The sequence below is a fragment of the Rhamphochromis longiceps genome, linkage group LG7, assembly GCF_057381845.1.
Source record: "Rhamphochromis longiceps isolate RC_006_pf linkage group LG7, R_longiceps_female_GT1.1, whole genome shotgun sequence".
Lineage (NCBI taxonomy): Eukaryota > Metazoa > Chordata > Actinopteri > Cichliformes > Cichlidae > Rhamphochromis > Rhamphochromis longiceps.
Window position 1 is genome coordinate 55,276,938 of NC_140563.1, and position 25,782 is coordinate 55,302,719.

The window sequence follows — 25,782 nt, forward strand, 5'->3', positions numbered from 1 at the left end:
TCTCTCTTAAGATGATGTAAGTAAGTGGAAAAACAAGTCAATTTTCCTTAAAAAATCCTTTTATAGCTGGAGAAGAATGGATCTTGTTAACCCATGGCATATAAATTAACCATATTATACATGTAATCATCTTGACATGTCAGCGTATATATGACAGCTCTTGATTTGTTTTGTTGGAATGGAGTACTTGCCTCCCCCCCCCCCCCCCCCCCCCCCCCCCCCCCCCCCACACACACACACACACACACACACACACACACACACACACACACACACACACTATCATTTTGGAAAATAGAGGGAATATCATTTTGCATGGTGAAATAATTGACCTCTATTTTTATAATGGTCTGTGTTGTCATCAGAAAAGAACAGACATTTGCACTTATTCAGACTATCCTCCTCAGGCTGGCTGTTCACATTTGTGTTCACAAGCTTATCGAAGGTGCTCCATGGGCAGATGAGATGCAGCTTCAAGCCATGTGAAGCCATAAAAGACTTCCTCGACATCGATCCACTTTAGTTTGATTTATTTCCTGGTGGTGAGAGAGTTGTCATGACACCTTGCTGCTCTCGCTGCCACCTCACCAGAGAGGGCAGGTACTATAATGGAGGTGACCCATTACTAACATGCTGCTGTGAGATCACCAACTGCACTGGTGTATATTTAGCGAGCTAGAACCTCTACTGACCTTGGTAACCATAGTAATGCTGTTTGGATATGACAAACTTCATATGGTGGCTTCAGATGTATCAAAGCTTACTTTTATTTACTAAGCCAAAACATGGTTGTGCTAATTTGTTATCTTTTAAAACAAGAAGAGAATATCAATTCTCATTAGTATTAGAGCTATATCCTCACTGTTGGTGCTTATTATGTGTGGTTGGGTCACATGTTGATATGACATGTACGAGCCGATTAAAGAATATGCTGGGGGGGAAAGCCAGATGCTCTGGCTACATCTTCTAATCAGTGTAAGGAAAAGTGCACTGAATTCAAAGTGCTTCCTTAGTGCTGGCTCAGTGTTGATTAAATCTCTGTAGTCTCTGAGGTTTTCTTGTGACAGAGAGCCATCTACTGAACATTTGATGTCATTAACATGCTGGCTGATGCCTTTTAATTAGCATTATCCACATTTTCTTTTCATTACTGAGGGCATTTGTGTTTATTTTTTTCCATGGCAGCAGAAGTGATGGATTACACCTCTTCAGACAGCCATATCTACACTTGTTTCCAGTATGAGTCATTCTAGTAGAGATATCAGTTTAACCTATTTATAGACTGACCTTAATAGTTGGAAGTCTTTTGCTGGGTTCTGAGACTAATTGAAAATCAATTATTTGTATGCAGATCAACATGGATCACAGGATTTCTTGACCATGGTTTTAGATCCTGTTTCTCATCCCCTGCCTAAATTATAGCCTTTTGCAGTTTTAGTGTACTAAACATGTCATTCTGTCTAGCATCATCAGCTGCTTTGCCATGCAACAGGATATTAAGTGGCTCTGTTGACTGTAGATTCTATTACATTTAGTTTAACAGATGCTCAACCATGCTTCATTAAGTCAGTCGCTAGTGTTTACGGAGACGTTTGAGTCCTAGCTCACAGCTATTGCTAAATTTTAATTAGGTAGTCGACAAAATGTTATAGACCATTAAAAAAGATCAGTAGTTATTTCTTAAAACCATAAATGAGTTCCTTTGACATTGCTTGTTTGTATAGGCCAACAGTCCAAAACAGAAATATATTTACTTCCAGAAAGAAAAGGAAGGCAGCATATCTAGAAAATTGGGTGTAGTTAAATCCCTTAACTTGAAAAAAAAAAAAAACGTGAAAATTTTCAAAGTTTTTATGATTCTTAGATTCATTTTTATTTGCACAGTAAGCAGGTTTTTTTTAAATGATGTAACCAAACGCTAGCGGCATCTAGTGGTATCTGTCTACACACTGAACAGTTCAACATACAAGATACGGAAAACAGCTAGTTATTTTGTATTCAAGTACTCTTAGAGTTTATTAATTATTAATCCTTTATTTATCCAGGTAAAAAATCTCATTGAGCTTAAAAATCTCATTTCCAAGAGAGACCTGGCATCATAGCAACAAAAGTCACATACCACATAGGTATATAACATTTAAAACAAATACAATATCCCATACAAACATGTGTAAAATATACAATAACAGCACAGCGTAAGCTGAAATATTTCACAGTGGCTGCTGTAACAGTAGTAATCAATTATGTTAGTCACCAGAACGAGTACTTGCAAAATTCTGAAAATGTAAAAGTATTTCTTTTTTACTGCTATAGGTAGTGTATGTCAAGGCTGCAGTTCTATTGAAAATGAATGGCATACCGTATAATGATTAGTGTGTGTTCTAGTCTTCTAGTCTATGCGTACAGAAGAAAGATGCATACAAGCACATTAAAAACTATTTGTGACAAATAGTTTAGCTGCTGTGATAACTTGGATACGTTGGGTGTGGAATTACTTTGTGTTTCAGTAGAGAGAACTGATTTGCAAAAGTCAATATTCAAACAGTGCCACTGTGCTTTTCAGATCAACGATGGAAATGCCTCCAATTTAGCAAAGTACCTAAAAGATCTGTTTAAGAAATTCAAGGTTACTGAGTTCTAGTTGAACATCCAAGCATTATTCTTCTTATGTTATCCTGACATACATGGTACATTTTGTTTGAGGCAGCTGGGAAGGCCATATGCTAGGTGGGTAAGTTAATGTAACTAATATTAAGCTAATGTTACTAATAGGGTTAAGTTATGTTAGCTTACATTAGCCTTATATTAACCTACTATCATTCAGTCTATATCGTATCAACAAAATATATGTTATTTTGGTAGCAAATTTAATCAAGAGTAATGTTATTCTTTTACTTATACACGCTATTAACTTTCTTTAACACACAATAACCATAAAGGTCAGTTTTACAGTGTGGAAACACAACAATACTGTTTACTACTGGTTACGCTGCAGATTTGATGAGAACACCCAGATGCTGTGCTTCAGTTCTTACTCAGCATTGTTGCAGTAAAGGCAGAACATAATTGGATAATAAGTACCCAAGGGAAGCTGAACAAGCAAATAGGAAATCATTTGAAAAACCAGGTTTTAGCCCAAAGGTTATTGGAAAAAAGATGTTAATCTCGAAAAAAACGTAAGAAGAAAAATATCTCCACATGTCAGCTTTTAAAGGTAAATCAAAGGTTGGTTTAATCAGTGTAGTCCAAAACCATTTAATATAATTTGTCCTCCAAAATGTACAGAAGCTGTTCACTGAATTTCTCAAGGAAATTCTTTGTTATTGGTTATATCATTACCTAACCTTTGTTTCTTCTCTAACAAGTCTTTTTTTTTTTTTAATGTGACATCATTTAGATGACAGTCCCAGGAATCAAGTTCCAGCACTGAGCAACTTTAAGCAAGCTGTTGAATTCAGGTCTTTTTAAATAAGGTTTACATATTTGTATTCATATACTGAGAGAAAGGTAAGAGGAAAGTATGCATGGATGGTTAGATCTTCTAAGGCGTTCCCAGGCCAGCTGAGAGATATAATCTCTCCAGCGTGTGCTGGGTCTGCCCCATTGATGCCTCTTGGGCGAGGTGTTCCTCTCCCAAGAGGCATCCTTGTCAGCTGCTCAAACCATTTCAACTGGCTCCTTTCAATGTGGAGGAGCAGCAGCTCTGAGCCCTTCCCAGATGGTTGAACTCCTCACCCCTGTCCGTGATCTCGTTCTTTCGGTCACTGCCCACAGCAGTAGATTGACTGGTAAATTGAGAGCTTCGATTTTACACTTTACCACGCATCACTGCAGCCGCAGCACCGATCCGTCTGTCGATCTCCCTTCTCCCGTCACTCATGAACAAGACCCCGAGATACTTGAACTCCTCTACTTGGGGCAGGAAATCGTCCCTGAGCTGGAGTGGGCACTTCACCCTTTTCTAGCAGAGGACCAGGACTGTAACCTCTAGTTTGAATTAAGGTAGTATAAATCTATTGGATTTAGCATGTAGAACATATTGCCAACCACATCTGAAAGTGTTTTGTAGCTGTTGTAAGAAATTACAGTTTAAAAGCCGGCCAAGAAAGCCAATGTGATAATTCATGTAACAGTACACTGTCCCTTACAATAGCAGTGAATTAAAATGTTACCCTTGCGCACAAAGTATTGTGAAAAAAGTGAATTTTAATTTTAATTTAAACCTGGCTAATGTCTTGTGTCTGCACATCCGGAAAAAAATAAAATAAATAAAAAATAAATATTTGACATTTTAAATAGCCGTACATTTGACCTTTTATACTCTAGATACAGCTTTACACCTCCTTATGTGGCACTTCCTGCTTTCTACGTCTGCAGTTAATGCAGTGTTTGGTGTCATCTGCAGTACCTCTTTGCTCCTCAGACATGTTCGTAGTAATAAAGAATTCATTAGTGTACTGTCTGAATGAGTGAGGTCTCCTTTGCCCTCTATATTTCTCCAGCCAAATCCAGGTTGCACAAAGCATCATCCTACAGCAGCTATCTTTTGCAGTTCCTGTAGCTGACTCATTGCAAACACGTTTTCTGGAAATGTGTTTCTTTTACAGAGTGATGTCAAATTATTCCTAATAACCTCAATCTTTTGTAACTCAGCAACTCATTTCCAGATAATTTCCTGTGAGTCATTGACTCATTTCAACTTCTTGGGATCTTGATGGTCTGGCAGTACGAATAATTTTGCTGATGATGAATAATAATTTTCAGGGTGCTTTAAATTGCTCCAGGACACTCTGGGTGCGTCATCCTACTGTACTTCTTTGAGTTTCAGTTTATGGCTCCCTAGCTTAAACACAAGCACTTCATCATTTCTCAGTTTCGCTGCATGTCTCCCTTTAAAAACAAAGCAAAACCAAAAAACATCTTTGCAGTTATTTCTGCGAGTTTGATTTACAGTCCTGCTTCCTGTACATTGACGGAGGCAGACTGGCAGTTAGCGATGCATTTTGTTTCTCTTCTGAAGATGACATCATCCCTGTGCTTGTGTTGACATCGCACGGAGCAGCCTCACATTAGCGTCTGTCAAGGTGACTGCACGTCCAAGACTTGCGTTAAATTTCTGCTCCGTAGCAAGTCACCAGCTTGTGAAGGGGTTGTGGTGGTGGTGGGGGGGCACAAATGTGAATGTGTTTGAAGGAGCAGGAGGCGCGTATTAGGGGAGGGGAGAAGGGGTATTGTCCTGCCTCCATGCCCTCCGCAGGCAACTGAGGATCTCATTTGACAGCTTCAAGGTGGAACGTGGAAAGACCAAAACAAGAGCCGTAGCCCCCCCACCCCCTTTTTTCCCTTTTTTTTTTTTTTTTTTTTAAACCCCCTCCCTTTTTTATACGGGGGAGAGAAAACCAATCCGTCTCATCGTCCTGTGGTGGCTGGGTTTGGCTCTTTGTCAGTGCAGGGGGGGGGGGGGGTAGTAGACAGGCAGTGTGAATGCATATCATGACCACAGTAGAGCAAACGAGCACAGTTCAGCCATGAAAGCCCAGCGGGAGAGGCTGAGAATTCCAGGGCTGACGCTAGAGTGAGTATTTTCCTCCGTTATCCTACCCAGGAGACGGCTCCTCTGAAGTATGTAGCTTGATCCATCTCTGTGTCTTATTTGTTGCTGTCTTTTACTGTTGCTTTATGCTGTTTGCTGTGTTAGCATTAGCAGCAGCAGCACCTGCAGCAGGAAGTCTAAAGCCAGATCTTTAACAGCTAGGTAACAGCAGCTTACATGTGCTCGCGTGTCTGTGTTTATGTTCGTGTTCACAGATTTATGTTATCATGCACGGGCATGTGATGGACAGATACTGTAACGTGCCACGAAAAAGGAGTGCCGCAACTGCACAATATGTTTTACTTGCTGGTGTGACACAAGCAAACAGTGCACACGTAGAAAGCATTCACAGAGCAACACCTATCAAGAGTGTTGAGACGATGTTTGTTAGATGAAGCAGTGAAGCGTTGAAGGCTGTGTGGTTTAAATGTCAGTTTCCGCTTTTATCACAGCTCGTCATTGGTTTGATTTCATACACTTTTTATTTAGGTCAACAAGGCATTTGTTATGGTTCCCTCCATTTGAGGATTTAAAATCTGCATTTCAGGATACATTTTTACAGTGTTAGTCATCCATCAAACTAGACTTTTCTAAAATGTTTGGAATGGAATTTAGCAGATAATGATTGTATAATATATTATGTCATATTTTAAAAATCTCCAAGCAAACATCGCCCACTAATTATATTTGCTGTGATACTCTTGTGATGTCGGGGCATACCAAATTGTGGTTCTGAATAAGGTTGGTGATATACCAATGATATAATTTTTCACATTGGCAGCGAATCCCAACAAAAGTGTTAAACTGAATTTCCTCTCCAGTGTTTCCCAAAGATTTAAACTGTAGTGATGGAAGGTAGACAGGAGTGCATGAAAGGAAGTGCTTTTAAAAAATAAATAATACCTGATATAATTTGTCACAAACACTAGAGAGGCAGATACTGAGTATTAAGTAAGTTCCTCGTTCAATGGATGGATTACAACTCCACTGTTTTGGACTGCAGCTGATAAAAATAGTCGCTGTTCTGCTCTTTCGGTGTAGCAGGTCCAATTCTCTGCTTGGTGCAGGTGCTTGTTAGACCCTGCAGCAGGTCTTCAGACCAAAACAAGGTCTGCTGTTGCAAGCTGCAATCCAGTACAGTTTGAGTACATCGAGACTGTGGGATGACAGACTCAGGTCCTTAATTTTGCTTAACTGCAGCTGGGTGGTTAGTGCACGATGATATCCCTGTGCTGGTGGTGTTTCTGTAACATCGTAATAATGGTGGTCTATGATCAATATTACAGCTGACCAATGACATTGTCTCAGTATTCCGTTAGCATAAGCCAAGATTGTTTGCTAGTGCTATTTATAACACACACACACACACACACACACACACACACACACACACACACACACACACACACACACACACACACACACACACACACACACACACACACACACACACACACAAACCAACCAATCACTAGCAAGCCAAATTAAGTAATGTAGACTTTTTTCCTTTTTTCCCTACATTGCAAAGCTATTCCAACATGATTGGTCAGTTGCAACTTTGATCCCGATACCAAGATTATTATGATAATGCAGGTACAACAGCAACATGAGGATATCAGATGCAACATGGTTAGCAGTGATGAACTTTCAGAATAAGAGCAAGGGGATTGTCCAGTTGTAAATGGTTATTATTGTTTTGGACAATTCTATTGTTTTGAAAAATATACAAATAAATAATAAATTCACACTATATTGTGCAAAAGGCACATATCTGGGAGCTAACTAACTTGGATAATTAATACATGTGTTACTGATTCAAAGTATCTACAGTTCACATGTCGTGGTTCTTGGGCAATATGAATGAAGTCTTAATGGTTGTGATGAAATGATTAGTGGTTTTAAGCTTAGCAGGGAAATGTCACTGTAAAAACCACATGGAGAGTTCTGGTTGTACCAGTCATCAGAAGAGTCTGTCGTAAAACATTCTCACCTTTACAGGACCAAATATTCTGCAGAGCAGACAGTTATGTTGAAAAATGACTCGATACACGAGGCCACATAGACTACAGTAGAGAAAGTGAAAGTCATTCTGCATGGGCTGACCAACAGGAGATTCACCGTCTCTAAAATCAGTTAAGACTGGTTAATCTATAACTGCTTTTATGAGCATTTTAGCGAACGCACATGATTGACATGTTTTGTTTTAGTCTGAATAGTCTACAAGGTCAGACATCCCCAATGTTAAACGAAAACTGGCGAACTAGACAAATGCCTCGGAGACCTGCTGTTCAAACACAACTTAAGTTCATTTGACAGGGATCATTTACTCTTCATGATGCTGCTGTTTTCATCTGGGCATGTGTCTGAGTTGTGGGGGTTTTGTCTTTGTGTGCGTGAGTGTGAGAGAGAGTGATAAAAGACAACTATTCACTAGAGTCCATTTAACTTGCAGCCTCACTCCCAGAAGCTTGAGCCCTACTCCCACTAGCCCTTGCAGTCCGTGCAGCCCACTGCACGCTTTTCATTTCTGGAGGTAAGCAAGAGTTCTTCAACCATGGATGTTTTGTTTTGAAGGGCCTGTTGGTGCATGTTACCTTGTCTTCACCTGTCATATGGCTCAAGCGCGACAACAAAATCATCTGCCATTGAAATGACATTGAAAGGGGAGGACGTGATACTTATATAATGTTGATAATGTCACCCCTTCCCCCATCTTGTCCCTCTCTGTTCTGAGGTTTAGGCTTCTCTTTCATGTGCTAAGTAGGATTTGTGGCATTTGCAATACATCAAAGTTAATTATGGTCTCAATCTGTGTGAATCCCAGGCTTGTTTCATTTAGGATTGAAGAGTATTCAAAACAGTAAAAGCTGGTAATGGTTCAACATCAGGGCTTATTGGTTAGATCTCAAATAGTTTATAATTAGATTTTAAATGATGCGTGTCACTCTGTCCTCTCTCCGTTCTCCACATTATACCTAGCCAGATGCTTTAAAACTGCGATTGTTCATGGGCCAACTATGTGTGCTTCACTTTGAAATGACAGAGTCAGGTTGAAGCCATCTTGCTGGTGAGGTAATGTTTGTATAACTACAGGTGAGCTGATCAGGCAGTCTGCACACATGGCATGAAAGCACTAGATGAGATCTTTGTGTCCTTGTGTCCTCTCTACAGTCTGTGAGTCTGTACAGTTTTAGCGAAAGCAGGTTTTTTTGCCTCCTATATTAAGTTTAGACAAACATTCTGCAGCATATTCTTTCACCATTGGCTCACTTTGAGTGAACAGTCTTAGAGTCAGTTCATTAAACATATGTTTTACTGATATGAAGAGTGCCACGGTCTTCTGTCAGGTTTATTCAGCCTGAATCTAAAGCACACGTGCCAAGAAAAATGGGTGGAATCAAACTTGGAATGAATTTTTCTGCAGCTCATTCAAAACGCTCAATTCTGAGAATTTTCTGTATCAATGAATAGCATGAAAACACCCACCCATTTCACCTCTGGTCTCCTCTTGTTCCTGCTCAGCTTTCATAGAGAGTCAAGTGGAGCAGGTATTTAAGTGAGTCAGCTCCATACAAGAATGTAGAAAGGTTTTATTTTTATATATATTTATTGACATTTTCAGATTTTATTCATGTGCCAGTGGACATGGTCACAGTTAAGAAGCCAAATCAGAACACTTGTGGTGATCCTATAGGACCATTACATAGCAACACATGTACCATCATAATGTATATCAATATATATATCAACTGGGTTTTTTTTTTTGTTTGTTTTTGTTTTTTTGTTTTTGTTTTGTTTTTTGGATCTTTAGCCATCAGAATTGTTGTTGTCTGAAGGACAAGGAAGATGCCTAGCGGATTTACTTTACCAAGTGGATCATCATGCCCTTGCCATATTGGTCCATTTGATTGACATTTATTTTAATTATGTATTTTTTTTATTTTCAGTTGTTACAGACGGAACTGAGGGATAGGACAGGGAAAAAGAAAGAAAGAGAGAGAGGGAGAGAAAGAAAAATAGAGGGGAGAAGAGATGGTGGGAAGGGGAAAGAAAGAAAATGTTTTGTTTCATGTTTTTTGCAATTTCATATTTAGATGGACAGTCGTGACCTGCCTTAGTGCTGATTAAAATGTGATTTTAGGTGCTTTTGAGAAATTAAACCTTTCATTTGCTGACATTTAATAAGAGATGTATAAATTTAAAGGCTGCACAGCAGTGTCTGAATGCGATATTATCTGGCAAGAGTTGCAAAATCTGTCTTTGAATATTAGTCCCAGTATTAGTTGAGCCATGTTCAACTTCTTTGCCTGACAACATAGTTGTTTGCCAGATCTCTGAGTCAGCAACACTGCTGCGTCAACACTGGCCTCAAATCCTTGAGGGCACTGGGGCTTTTCACGCAGTGCTAAAGATGGTGAATCCGGCCTTAAAAGATATTGACTCCATGGTCTGAAAACTGCAGAGTATTTGCTCTTTAAGAGATATGAAGATTTAGACTATATGGTCTAATAAAGTAAAATCAGAGATATTGCTGGTTGAACTGTTAACCCACTGGAACCTGCACTTAATAACATTTTCTGAAAATGTTTTTTTTTGGTTTAAAGTTACCCTATGGAGTAATTTACCGCCATTAGTGTTAATATGGTCACCATTAGATTAATAGAATCCAACATACAGGCAATTCACACGAGTCAAAGTGTTCTGACTCCTCTAAATCCTCAGTTTCAGGCTGACTTATTCTTAGTCTTGGCTTTTCATGTTCTCAGAGACTGTGACATGCCAAATACAGTGATCTTACAGTGAGCGCTTCTCTTACCTGCTGTTCAGATGTTGCTTTTACAAGGGGCAGCCAATCAAAAGAATTTTAAAATGACTAATTTTAGCCGTTGGATGAACTGACGAGCTTACCCAAGGACCCGCTTTAACATAAACAAAGATAGTTTCCATATTAGTTTTAAACTGAGTAATTCAGTGCTATTATAGAAAGAGTGAAATAGTAATTATAAATATATGGACCTAGAAATGAATACAATAGGTTCCCTTTAATGGTTTTGATTCCTTCTTTTAAGAGCTACTAGAAAAAGAGGCACAGCAACCCTGATTTTTCTACTTGTGATGTCAGCACAAGCAGTGACCTCCCTATTCATGCTGCTCTATGCAAGTTTGACTTTGAACCATCTGAACTGCCATTTCTAATGTGGAACACAGAAACGGAGCAGGGCCATAATTAGAGTGAAGGCTGTCACGCTGGCCTGTAGGGAGAAGGACTGAGCCACTCTGACAGAATACACACACAAACTCAGGTTTTACACGGATAAAAATAACTTCTGATGACGACACAGTCGCCAAAGATTGTGCATGTGAAGTAGCAGTGGTTAGGTGCCAGTCTTTGTTGGTTTTGCATTCCATCTCTCTTCCTTAGCTTTTGAATCCCTTCCAGACAGCATACTTGGCAAGTTATTAGACTCATTGCTCATTGCTTCCTGATGGTCTTCAGGTCTGACCTGGAACTTCCTCAGTGAGGATTGCAGCCTGTCTTTGAACTGCTTTGTTGTCCTGGTTGAAGAATGATATACTATCTTAATCTCACTGGCTGTAGCAAGATTTTATAGTTAGAAATCTAGGTGTAATAATGCTTTACATAACTGAAATAAATAACTAAACAAATATACAAATAGTTAACCAAATAACTTACGCTCTTATTAAACGTGCAATATTTTTGAGACATTTATTCAAGTGTCAACTCTGATTTATCAGCAAAAACAGACATGTCCTCTTTATTAAAATGCAAGTTACTCTTAATCAATCTTCTAAGGTACATTAGTCTTTGTGTGCATGTGCTCACATGAGGTTCACATCTTTTTTACAACTTGAAGCTCAGATGAGAAAGGACAGATGTTTTTATGTTGGATTGTGAAAGTGCCATCTTCAGTATACTGACTGTAAACTGTGCATGTGATTGTGGGACTCTTATCGTTGCTCTGGAGCTGTAAAGTGTGTTTTCAGGGCTGAACTCTGCTCTTCCCTGTGTAGAATTATCACTGAATAAAACTACTTTGGGAGAAGCTTTTAATGGTTCCTCTTGTTTGAGATATTGTTTTGTTTGGAGACCTGACAGCTACTTCAGAGAATTTGCCTGCATGCTTTGCACGTTACAGGCTGCGGTGATCAGCTGACCTGAACTCTCACACATACGCGCAGCACTCAGAAGTTACATTCATCACTGAACTGACGGAGCGAATTGTTTGCATGTGAATTCCCAAGTTTAGCTCTGAGATTTTATTTATTTTGCTCGCCTGAAACATCAGACTTATAAAGCTTGCCATTGTTTTTTTTATTCATATTTTTTTGAACATTGTAAAGTTTGATGATTTCCCAGTATGCATTGTGTTTAGCTACTTATCTTTTTACATAGTAAAAAAAATGAGTCATAGATCAAAGGTGATGTAGTTAAGGTGAAGCACCAATAAATGAATGAGGTAAGACTGTCTATGGAGCGAAGAATTTATGCAATAGCAGAAGAATCCATTGAGAAGCACAGCGTTTCAATTTCAAATAGGTCCTGCTTAATACTGACCCACCAGACTTTTGGAGGGGTGCCAGTTTGTGAACGTAGCGAATGCCCAGCAGCATCTGCTGATGATGCATTACCCCTCTGTCTCACAACCCCCCTTCACAGGATGTGAAGTGGTAGATGCCTGTTACATGATATGAAGCATGTTGAGCGCAGGGAGGACGGTGAGTGTTTGGGATACGGAACGCAATCGCAGTGAGAAGGGAAAACACAAAGTCAGCTGGTATTAGATGTCATATACCTGCAACAGTCGAGGCTGTCAGCACCTGACCTGGATCACACACTGTGTGCCGTTCAGGATCCTCCCTGGATTACTTTTTGTTTGAGGACAGAGGAGGACAACGTGTCCTCCCTGCTAGTGTGTTTATGCCGCAGCTGCCTGCAGATGTGCCTGTGCAGAGGAAGTTTGGACCTAAGGAGAGTACTTGTCAAGACTGCTCCAGAGGTCACCACCTCTTGAACTCTGATAGCCATCGGTTCTGCTCATCAAGTCTTCAGAAGCCTCCTTTACATCTCCCTCTTTGGCATGATTTGGACACAATGTCGGATTCTAGTTTGTGGACAGTTCTGTCCAACTTTAACATGCCACATTTCTTCAGTGGAGCTCGCCTGCGTCGGTCCCAAAGGTAACATCTAAAGATTGAAGAAACTTGCTACTTTTTTTTTGTACTGTGCTGCTTTTTAGTTAGGGTCCTTCAAATAATGTAGTCAGGCTCAGATATGCGTCTTTACGGAGCAAAACGTTTTATTTTCTACCAAATGGATTTACATGCACAGTTTCTGGAGCTTTGAGTGGCAGCAGGGACCGTGTTTACAGTAGTAGGTGTATGAGGCCAACATGAATAAGAAGCTGGGTGTTGCCGTCTTGCCTGTTGTGCGTTATTTGCTTTGTGCAGTTGAATGTGTTGTTGAGGTAGTCTCAGGTTTCCCACATGGATCATTCATATTAATTTACAGTGAGAATGTGACAATTGGGATGGTTGTTTAATTGTTTGCTGTTGATCTTGTTTCAGTATGTGTCCATTGCCAATAAAATGTATTTTATTCTGAAAAATTGTATAAAGTCCAGCTCCAGAAGACATGCTTTGATGTCGGTTATTAGTTGACATGTTAAAGACTGACTGAATTAAAAATGTTTTGCTGGTTTATGGGATTTGGTGTGTGTAGACACTGGTTTATTGCTAAGCCACTTGATCCCTTTTTTCCCCTCATATACAGTATGACATGGCTACAGTACTGGTGAAGCTCATATACTGAAATTTATTTTTAATCCATGTCCTGACCTATTTTGCAGTGCAGAATAGCTTAACATGAGAGACTGGCAGTTTTTCTGGACATCTTGCATTATTCATAAATGTGTTTGTCTTTTCCCCCCCACTGTTCGTGACAAGTTACCCGTTTATTCACAAATATTATTAAATAATTAATGTAATGTAGATATTAAGATTTTTATATACCAGTAAATCTTTGACCTGAGATGAGCTGGAATGGATTTCCATTTATATTAGGGCTGAACGATATATCGCATTTGCGATAATATCGCGACATGATCAAGTGCAATTTTCTAACCGCAAAGGCTGCGATTATACTCTGGACATTTCCAAATTCATGGGCTGCATCCTCCTGAGGCCGCATTTGTAGACCGATTACGTCACAGCGACGCGCCGAAGGGTGTCCAAATTACTACCATATCCCAGAATTCATAGCGCGGCCCAGCCAAACTCCAGTTTCCAACAATGGCGGCCGCTACTAAGTTTTAAAATTACTCATACTAATCTTTCTGGGTCACAAAATAAACTTTTAAAATATTTTCAGGCGAGAAAGTAGTTGTGTAAACATCAAATATCTGCTCGGTTTATCAAGATATCCCATATTTGCAAAAGTGCTTCGACGTTTTCAGAGGCGTCTGCTACCCACCAGCTCGACAGCTAGCCGGGAGCTCGAGGGTTACTGATGCGGCCGAGAACGGCACAACTCCCGGCACATCATTTTCAGATCACCGCGGAGTTTCGCTGCTCGGGTTAAACGTAATATATACGTCACTTAGACAACCTAAAAATGTTATTGTTGGGCTTTTTTCAGTGTTTTGTTTGTTCGTGAGTAAATCGGTTTGGCTGAGATTAAAGTTATTAGATTAGATAAAATAAAACTTTATTAATCCCCCGGGTGGGTTCCTCCTTGGTTTTCACACAGCTGACTAAACGTCAAACAGAAAACTTATTAAACAGAAGTATGAGACAGTCGAGAATTTACACCAGTGTCTGGTTATATTTTAGATAGCAAGAAGCAGACGGCCGAGTTTATTAAACTCCACCGAGACAGCGGTGACGCTAATCAGAACTAGACCGTCCAATTTCACGCCTTTAAATTTTATGTGTAATGTTACTGACTGCAGAGATCAGTAAGATGTGTGTATTTTTTATTTATTAGTTTTATTTATTTAATATTATTTTTTAATTGAATGACTGTCTAGTAGTTCACAGATGTCGAAAAACTGAGTGTGGTAAAGCCACTGATTTTGTTTATGTATATTTCTGCAATCTGCACATTGTACTGACTTTCATTTTAATGTTTACACCAGGGTTCCTTGTCAGCACTTTATGCTCAGATGTTTGTAAGCTAAAAATAAACTATTGTGTATGTTCAAATATACTGTTGTGATTGAAGAAGTTAAATAAAAATGTCAGTCATCAATTCATGCATCACCTCATGTTATCATAACAGAGGTCTGTCTTCCAGGAAAGAACAGTTTAAAATTAATGTAATATAGTATTGGCCATACTATATGATGTATTGCTTGTCTTTGTTTAATAATACAGAAGACAAAGACCTTAAAAAATAATCGCATATCGCATCGCAATCGCAATATTGGGGCAAAAAATCGCAATTAGATTATTTTCCATAATCGTTCAGCCCTAATTTATATATTTTTTTCATTACTTATAGCATTGGTAATGAGGAAAAAAGGGAAGGAGGATAAAGTAAGCTGTTTTCTGTAATATTTAATTTATGCCAAATTGACATGAGGTACAAAGTAAATTATGTCATAAACCAAATGTGAAAATATATTTTTTTAAAAAAGGTGCAGATACAACTGGGATTAGTTTAAAGGAAACAGCTGCCTTCAAAAATGAGCAGCTAGGCTTTTTACCCAAGCAGCAAGTATTTAAATACTATTAATAGAGTGGTGTGTGTCGTATGTCTGACTTTGAATTTGGGTTTGTCAGCACAGAGTTGCAATTTGTGTCATTGCGCTTTGTCAGCTCACCTGACAGCTGTGACAGGGGAGCAAAACTCGCGGAAGTTAAAAAGATTAAACATGGCTTTTTGTTGACATGGGTCAGGATGAGACATTTCAGATTTATCTGGAATCTAAGGAAATCAAAGGGCTTTATCTATTTTTGCCTCTTCCTGTGTCCCGAATAAGTAACCAAGCTGAATTCTAAGAAATTGCTTCTGACAGATTGAAACTACTGTGTGTTTGAGTAATGTAGGTTACTGTAAAAGGAGTCTTAAAAGTAAGGTAAAAATAAAATGAGCTCTGCTGTGAATTCATTTTATGAGCACCCTTGGAAAGTATTTTTAGTGGTTTAAAAGAGAAATTTGTAGTAGTGCTTGTGCGTAATCCAACAATGGTTTGCTGATCCGGACAAGTTTGCATAATACTGAGACTTTTCAAATAGTTATGGATCCATTCCAGGAATCTCACACATCTGCAGTACAGCATAAATACTGGCCTACTTTCTCACTATCATCTTTGCCCAGGGCTTCTTTATCCCCCCCTTTAAAGCTTCACTATACCAACATGATTTCCCCCCCTCACTGTGGCCACAGAGGGGCTTCTACCAAAGCTCAGCTTAACATCAAATGTGATGAAGATGAACTGCATGCTGTCACAAATTGTGGAAGTCTTTTTGTGAAGTAATCCAGGAGCAGTTGTTTAAATCTCTCAATGAGTGGCAGTCAGGAGTCATGAAGGTACAAACACTGGGGTGGGCAATGTGAAGGTGAAACAACAAGAAGCTTGATTGGGCGACAGTGTGGCATTCACTTGGCTGAATGCTCGTAGAGGGTATAAATAGATGTCATTAAATTTGATCCTCTACGAGAACCTGTGTACCAGATATTATTCACTCAGTCCCCATCATGATAAATGATTAATGGAACATGTCCACAGTCATGATTCGCTCTAGAAACCAGAGTAAACAAGGATGACTGGGATTTCAGTCAAAATCGGATTTCCCTTCTGATGTAGGGAGATAAACTTGGATTTTTGAGTGCCAGTGGGGTAGCAATATAACTACAAGAAGCTACAAGCAGCTTATGATGCTACACTGCTTTGTTTCCTGTTTTTTGTCAGAGCAGGTGTTTCCTGGGCTTTAAAAGGTGAAGAAGAAAGTTGGCCAAAGGGCATTCAAAATTGTCAATACATCGGCTCTGACTTTGGTTCATGTTATCCTCCATATGAGTTTATGAAACCGGGGAAATTCTTTTAGAGGGGTCGCTTTAATTGAACGTGTTTTCCGCTGTGATAGAAAACTATTACATTTGGAACATCTGTGTTTTACGAGGCACATAATATTGAAGTTGAAATAAATTGCGTATACATTGGTGCTTCATTGGATATCCAAAAGGGGGGGAAAAAAAGAACATTTGCAGCGCTATTTTAAACAACTTCCTGTGAGGTTGCTGCATGCCCCTGCATCTATGATTTCAGCTTTGATGCTACTCTGCTAAATGTGCTAACAGTGCTGAAAGTATTGTAAACAACAGGATGGAAGCCAGTTAGCTGGAGGAAGAAAAAAAACAAACCAAAACAGAAACCACTTTTATGACACATCATTCCCTACCAGCACAACATATGAATAGACATTGAAACTATGATGGCTGTTATATTCAGGTAAAAACTGCTACCTGTGGTGTTTCTGTGGTGTCAATAAAATGTAAAACTGTATCCAAGCATGTGAGTGAGCAAGCATATTAATGTAACTATGTAGCTGACTGTTTTTTTGCACTTGAAAAGAGAGAAAATATGTTAACATTGTAATAACGATATCTTGCCAGGTCTGGTTAATTCAATTGGCAATGAAGTCAGTGCTACAATGTAGCAAAATGTTGGTTAATGTGGCTACAACAGCATTATTAAAATAGAAACACTGTAGCCAAAACTGCTACGCTTTTAAATTGAAATAAATGAATATTATTAACTTAGATTGTGACTATAACAGATGGCTTTAAAAAGAGTGACCCTTTGTGCACCAATCTTACTGTGATACACCCACAGGTACAACTGAAGGTTCTTATCTACATCTGATACTATGATGTCACCGTGTTTCTTACCAGCCACCTACCCACAATGACCTTTGTACCTTTTATTCACCTTGATAAAAGCAACATATTATTTTAACATGGCATCTAATTTGTGCCCATAAACTTGTGCCTGATATATTCAGATGTTGTTTGGTAACTACCGAGCAGCACCTGAGCATTGTGGAAGACACATAAATTAGTTATTTTTAAGTATATATCAGTTTGAGTGCTTTAAATGTTTTTCTTTAAAGGAAGAAGGCTCCTGTGCGTTCTTTCAGTACTTTTTCTTTCAGTTGCTTAAGTCTGCCCAAAGTTAATCTGGGAAAATCATGTCCCATCAAGTCCAACTACTTCATTTAGCACTGAGCCTCTTTAAAGAAATGTAAAGTTAGTGGAAGATATTGTAGCAACCTCAGGAGGCATCTGCAAAGTGAGCACAAAAAGATTAATGGGACTATAAATGCTGGAATGAATTTAGTGGTGATTTGTTGTGTTTATTGTAGCTGTACAGTTAGATTACAATTTCTGTGGATGTGTGGCGTAGTTTCCAGTGTTTGTTTGAGTGACAGCATTGTTTAGATAGCAGTAACCAACATTTGGACTGCAGTTAATCACCTGCAGTCTGTGTGCATCTTCAGTGGCTGTTAAATGTTGAATACAGAAGCATTCCCATAACCATGTGGATTGGTTTTATAAATCTACAATGCTTTGATACATTAGTCATTTATACAGATTTTTGTAGGAACTTTACAGTACATGGTAACTGTAATGGTGTAATTGTAACCAAGCAGTTGTGAGAGCCTGATAGTGAAGACTAAATGACAGTTTATTGTTGGTAAATCTAGCTCCCAGTACTATAATTTAACATTTACAGCGTTGCTCTCAAGTCGTAGTGGAGTTTTGTAATTGTCACTTTTTGGGCTGCAAAAATCACTCACACTTAAAAAAAAAAAAAAAAACACCTTCCAGTACAGGACTATGTTGCTGCTGGACAGCATTTCTAAGCCACATTACATTTTGTTATAAGGTATAAATATGGCCGTATCATCCTTAGCAGCGTTTCTGAAATCGTGTCTTTTGAGAGGACAGAGCATTGAGAGCTTATTGCAGCACATCAGCTGTGATAAAAGTTTCTTGTTTCTCTTTGCTGTTGCCGGTGTGACATTGAGAGCTCTGCAGTGGCACCTCTTTGAGTGGGTCTGCAGCGGTGTTAACGTAATCATGAGGGACGCCTGCTCACGCTGCACCACGCCATTGCAATTTGATCAATCTGTGCATTCACTGCAACACACAGGATGACACTGACTTCTCTCTGTAGCTCCAACATGTATGGCTGTTTCCTCTACTGCAGCAAAGTACTTCACAACATTTCCATGCCAGTTGTCTTATTTCTCCCTCAAAACATTTTCTCTCCTTCAGTAAAGAAAAAAATGGAGGAGAAATGTGTTTGTAGGAAAATATGAAATAACATTTGAAAATTCAGTTGGAAATGGTTCACATCTCTGAGGAGGTTATGTAACAGGGTGTCATTGAATGTCTGACCTTGAAGTGAATTCATGTTCTTCAGGCATTATGTGTTTCCACTGACAGCCTCTAATTTGAAATTATAAACCCAGCACGAACTTCATTGAACAGTGAAGGTACTTTTATACTGAAATATTTCATTTTTCCCTCAAGGTTAAAAGCTGCCCTTCCTTTATGAGTCACATGGTATTGGTCACAGTGGCTCCTCATGAGTCATAGTCCTGTATTAAATGACCAACAAATATGGAAATATTATGAAGGCTGTGCAAAGAACCTGCTTTTTGTTGACTGAAAGATGATTTTATTGTTAAAGGTGTCTCTTATTTTAATGGCTGTTGGCTCGAGGACTGTAGCCTCCCTGTGGAGTATATTATGTTGACAGCAAGCTTTGGCTTTGTAATTGATCTTTATGGCAGAAATACATGGCAAATACATTTATTTTTGAATAAGTGGAATGGATGTGTAGATTGATAGTAAAGTCAGACCTTTGGTGTCTGCAGGTACACTTTCAAGACAGTTTTAAGAATATTTTTTCCAAAAATATTGGTGACATTTAGGGTTTGTATACCATCTACATATCCCTTTCAGACCTGGATCAATTTCCTCATGTTTCGAACTAAGAAGAGAAAATGTTTTGCAGAACAAAACTGATAGTATCACATATGTTCAACTAGAGCTGGGCGATATAAGATTTTTTCATATCACGATATGTTTTTTCATTTCAGGCGATAACGATATATATCACGATATAAGCCAAATAACTATATTTGTGAGATTTAAATGTGCCGTTGCTCACAAGTAAAATGTGAAATAATCAGCAGCTTGTTTTGATTTAAATATTTATTTCCCATAATAAGTTCAACAGGGTAGATGTACTTAAGGAACATGAGACTTTTTCAGATAAATAAAGGCAAATATTGCAAACTACACAAAAGGCAGCCGCTAAAGCGTTTAAGTTTCAAAATAGAACAAACGAAACAGACTAAATTGTCAATTCCACTTAGAAACAAAATATTAATTCTAAAAATAAATCTTAGTTTGTTTTACAGAAGAACAGACAAAATTGACTAACTTTTGTCAATATCAAATAAACTGAGAACTCAAAGGAAATTCTCAATCTCTCCTTGTTGTATAGCTTAGCTTTTCAAACGGTTTTAACAGTTACTTTAGTCTGACAAAAGCCGAATGACGAATTAGCGCTTCCAGTCAGAGATTGAGCATGCACCGCTTTATTGCATTTCCAGACTTGCTTTCGGCACAATTTACAGTGCGCGCTACTCTGTTTTTTGTCAGACTTGAAATAGCCGAAATACCTTCACACTACGGAACTTCTATGGCTCTTCCGTTCGACAATCTCTCCGGCGTTGGAACCATCATCTGTTTTCTCTTCAGTAACCTTTGGTCACGCTCTGTTGATTTTTCTCTAGTCAGCACACTCATTTCCTCCATTACCCGGGCGGCACAGCGGCTGGCTGCTTCCCAAACAGATACACATGTGCGGCTTGGCACTTGTGCTTTACGTAACAAAATCACGTGACGTGACTCTTCTTCTTCTTCTTCTTCTGACAAGAGCGGTGAGGCCTATCGCAATAGTTACATTTTTCTATCGAGAAAAAGTTATTTCACAATACATATCGTTCTATGTTCAACGTTGCAAGAAAGAATTTTTGTTGTTTGTTGCTGACCTGTCTTAGCTCACTATTCTTGGCTGCTCTTCATATTTATACTTATCAAATCAAAATTTCAAAGCTTCATGCTGTGGGGTTTGCCTTCTTAGCTGGCAAAGAATTTATTCTAATTGCTATTGGATTCTTGCTTATATTCAAGCATTTCAAAATATTTAGTAACAGGTAAATTTTACTATTCAGTGTTTAATTATTCACATGCTGGATTCTGCAAGTCTGCAGTAAGTTTGTTTCAGAATCAGTATAATACCGCTAACATGCAGCCTTCATCATCTCTGTGTCTCTCAGCTCTCCTCGGCTAAATTCCAAACAATTAGAGTTAATTATAAGTAGTTATCTTAGGTATTTACTCACTGTCAGCCCCTTGTTGGCAAATCAAACTGGAAGTTCAAAATCTGAGTCAACACACTGACCTCTCGTGAAATAAAGAGTTCATGTTCTGTTTCACAAAGCTTGCTTCTCATGTCAGTGTCCAAGATGGTGTGATGAAAGGCTCTTTGTGTAGTATCAAGTGAATAGTGCATCTCATATTGATTGAACAATCCTAGCACAATATTCATGCTGAAGTCCATGTATCAGTCGAGCTAACAAACAAAAGCGAGATGCTCGTGTCAGTGGTGAGGTCAGGATTTTGTTGATTACATTTCAAAACTACCTGCCTAAGGCTCTGAAGCATGCACTGTTATCTTTTAAATAACCCATAACCCTTTTTTATGTTATACCTCTATTTTCTGCTTCATCTGTCTTGTCAGTTTTACAGCCATGATTTTTCCTGACTAATATGGCTCTGTGGTTTCACAGCTGCAGAACGAGCAACAGAAAAAGCCTGATAGGAAGTGGCCAGCCTTCAGGTTTACCACGACCCCATTCCCCTCTCTCATCTCTCACAGGTAAATGCATGTCTGGCACATCTCCTAATGTATGAATGCTGTGGAACGGCCCCATTGTTGGAAACATATGCACTGGGTTCATAGAAGAGGAGCCATTAATACAATATGTTCTCCAACAGGAATGCAGTCTATTGTGTAACGCACAAAAAAAAGGTTGAAGAACAACACAGGAAAGTTCATAGTACAGTCTGTGCACCAACAGATAATCTGTATCCACAGGATGCACTTTCTGGTACCCTCATACAGAAAAATCTGGTTAATCAGCACTGGGTACTGCTAACTGACTCTAAACCAAGATGAAGAACTTTTACTTAAAAAAAATAAAATAAAACACTGAAAAATACAGATTTTTATGTTGCGCACTTTATTGTCTGTGTCAGGTCTGTCCTGTCATGTTTGGGTAACAGTTTAACAGCACAGTGGCAAATTAAATGCAGTGATTATTTTGTGTGAGGAAGTGGTGGCCTGCAGACAGGAAATGCACAGGATTGGGGAGGGGGGGGGCAGCCCTCATTTACCATAGGGCGTTTTATTTCCTGCCATTGGTCAGGAAAAACAGAGTCTCAGTGTTTGGTCTGTATTTCAAGCTTACGAGAAAGCCCAGGCTCTAAAGATGGATTCAGACCCAGAAAGCACCTGTGTTCCTGCTAATGAAAGTATCCAGCTTTGGGATTACTTAACACTGTGGCTCAGACGTAGCATTAGTTCAAAAGGTAAGAAAAACACTTTTTCAGTGCTGTCAGATAGCTAAGTGCATTGACATATATCCTGGTTATGTTAAATAATAAGATTGGTTTCTACAGAAATGTAATATTTTTCTATTTAGTGAAGTGTAGGAGAACAGATTTCTGTTCATGATCATGAATTTGTTCATAAAAGAAAAACTCAGACCATATTTTGTTCCTTTTGCAGAATATTGATTAAAAAAAGCCACTTTAAACTGTACTTTAAGGAACTGTGATTAAAGCACTTAAATATGTAACATTCATGGCTTTCTATTATTCAGTGGCTCCATCGTTGTTCCTCGATAGGGAAAAGGCCCGTGTGTGTCAGCACATGAGGTGGTCGCATTGTGTTTAATTAGCTAGTTAGTCCCTGTCTTTGTGAAGAATGTTATTATGTCTGATTAATACGACACCATGGCTTTGTTTCTACATTATGTGTGTAGAAACGCAACTCCTTTCTTTAACATTATATAGATGATAAAAACAAGTAAGTCATGCGTATAATTTACAAATTAGTTTCTTTTTTTCTAAAGCAGGCAGACATTTATAGACCCAGTTTAAAAAGGAAAAAGAACTTGTGCATATGAGGAGTCGTATACAAAGCTCTCTTCTAAAGGCAATATTAACTAACTTACATTTAATTAATTTAATACGGGAGTGAATGACTGCTATAGAATCTGAGAGGGGAAACAAAAGAGAATACATTTAGCCCATATATACAGTTGCATACATTGAATAATATTGTTTTTTCAGATGTTTTCTAAAAGTAAATAACAGTGTTGGAATTCTAAATTCACTAAAATTTCACTTTGTCTAAAGCATTTTGTGCGACTCACTCACTGAATTAGTTTTAATTCATTAAGCTCAGAGAACAATGCATTATTAATAGATGATGCAATGTTTTCAGCTCAGTGTAAACATGTATAGATAATATAGATATTATATCTTTTGTTTAAAAAATAATAATAATATAAAATACGTGACAAATGTGATGAACTCTGTATCCCTATTTTATCCAGTATTGCCACAAATTCTGCTTTTACAGCCTCCAGCTTGACAGAGCAAACGTGTTTTAAATGGTAGAAAAGAGATTAAGTCATATAATCTCTTTTCTACCAACGTGGTGTGGAGTCATCTCGGTCTTGGTTTCTTTTGAGACTCTCCAACATTTGACAGATTTGTTTATGTTGATTTAGAGATGAAATATTTAGTTTGGAAACTGGTTCAGCACATCAACAGGAGAAAATATCAACTTTTTTTAAAGAATCAGCAGTCCAGCTTCTTCAATATGAAAATGTTCTTTTTTGTGGCTATAACATCTGTCCTCAGAATTTTGAGTGTTGGAAAAATCAATAAAATTATCTAAACATTGATAGATATCAGGAAAGCAATGGTTGTTTGCGCCTTAATCTATTTTCACTGAACTTTCTGTCATCCACCTAATTTTTGAACGACTTATTGAACTCTTATTAAACTCCCAGCTGTCATAGGGTAAGCGGTAGCGTATATCCTAGCCAGGTTACTGGTTCATAATGGAGCTTACACCGAGAGACAGATGGTTTCACATCGACACACATGACAAATTTAGAATTACCAGTTAACCCAATATGTATGTCTTTGGACTCTGGGAGGAAGCTTGAGTATCCAAAAGGAATCTAGAGACACACAGGGAGAACATCCAAACTCCAAACAAGACCTGATGCAACGATGCTGATGACTTAACTTTCCGTACAGTTTTGTGTATTGCAATTCATTTTTATCTTTTAAGGAATTCTGTTTCAGACATCCGTATTGTCTTGTTTATGTTTTTTGGCTCGCTTTTCATTTCCCTCTATAAAAGCACTGTGTCCTCTTTTCTCTTTTTCCCCCTTGTAGGAACAAGCCCACAAGACAGTCCTAGAAACTTCTCTCCTAGTGCCTCTGCTCATTTCTCGTTTGCACGAAGGTAACCTGACCAATTATTTTTTTCCCGTCGTAAACAAATCAGTAAGTAAAGCTCATCGTGAGACAGATGCAAATTCTTTAAAAACAGATGTGAAGTCATTGAGTCATTAAAGAAGTCTTTTCTAAGCCAGCATATGTGTAAATATTCAGCTGCTCAGGTCTGTTTATACTTACAAATTCAGCATCAGGAACATTTATTTTACAGCATTTGTCAACATGATATCATATAATTCTGTATTTCTCTATCCACAGTCATTGCCACAGAGCAGACAGGTAAACTCGTGTTAGGCTTCGATTTTTTGTGAAATATTTATTACCCCACATCTGTCTGAAGTACACTTTATCATTCACATGTCCTTCATTAGTGTGCCTCACAGTAAAGGGGACACATTATGTTCTTACCTTAAGTCTAAGTGCCAGATATACATATTAAATAAGGCTAAAATTTGGCAAAGTAAACAAATGCAAACAGAATCCCAGAGAGCCAAAAAGTCAGATCGAATGCTACTTGTTTTTTCCTACTTTGCAACCAGCTGTGTTTTCTCTCCCAAAACATTCTTTTGAGTTGTCCTTATTTTTCCATATTTTTACAAATAGCCAGTGTTGCAAGGATGACGCTACAGTCATTTGGCAACAGTGGAGTAACTTTTTACTTGCTGTGTAACTTTTGGTATTTTTTTAGTAGGCGTTTTCCATCTCAGCTGGCTCGGGTACCAGGCCGATCTACTTGGTCTTAAATGGTTGTTAGGAGAAGAGAGAGAAGATGACACATGGTTCTAATTAATGTGGATCAGTTTTTTAATTAATGTTTGCTGTCAAGAGGATGAGGTGCTGCTCACAAGCACCAAGTGTTGGCCAGTGACAAGAAAGTGGACTTTCAAATTGGTCAACAAAGGGGTGGCAGGCCAAGATGTATATGAGCAGTATAATTTACTTAAAACTGTAAATCATGCAGAGGTGGCGCTCCACTCTATTGGAGCGCCACACTAACAAAGCAGAGCTGAAATGAGTATAATATGTCCCCTTTAACTCTGAGCCTTTGTTGTACTTCATTTTAACCAATAGTTTTAGTTACATTCACAAACTCTGTTTCTGTATTTTCTGCTTTTTTGTACAGTGTCAAGTAACTAACAGGATTATTTTTTAACAAGAGAAAGCTCAACATTTATCTCCAAACTTAGGATCATTGGAGATGTAGACATTATCTTAAATGTTTAAACCCAGAATTTGTGTCTTCGGGGAGATGAGCATGTTTGGAAAAAGAACTTGTCTTTGTCCCAAGAGAAATTCGTCATACTTGCTGATGTATTTAAACCCATATGTTGTCATTGATGGCGTGCATCTGTTTGTCATTGGTGTTGTGTTGCAGGACTGATGGTCGTCGCTGGTCACTGGCCTCCCTTCCCTCCTCTGGATATGGAACCAACACACCGAGCTCCACTGTCTCTGTAAGCATCGCCCACTCATGATGTCAGTGTAAATATTTCATAAACAGAATCACAGATATGTGTGACATAGAATTGAACCTAGAGCCAGA

General features: G+C 38.5%; 1 protein-coding gene across 12 annotated transcripts in view; it reads left to right on the plus strand.

The window, feature by feature from the left end:
- Nucleotides 1–25,782, plus strand: part of mast4 (microtubule associated serine/threonine kinase family member 4) — a 100,582-nt gene that overhangs the window by 49,915 nt on the left and 24,885 nt on the right. For 5 of the 12 annotated variants that reach the window (XM_085414394.1, XM_085414399.1, XM_085414395.1 and 2 more), the window contains 5 exons: nucleotides 8,046–8,126; nucleotides 21,488–21,576; nucleotides 24,177–24,246; nucleotides 24,498–24,518; nucleotides 25,615–25,693. In XM_085414394.1, the coding sequence (XP_085270520.1) occupies nucleotides 8,046–8,126; nucleotides 21,488–21,576; nucleotides 24,177–24,246; nucleotides 24,498–24,518; nucleotides 25,615–25,693 (340 nt within the window). The other 7 variants (XM_085414396.1, XM_085414397.1, XM_085414398.1 and 4 more) reach the window with 5 other exon arrangements.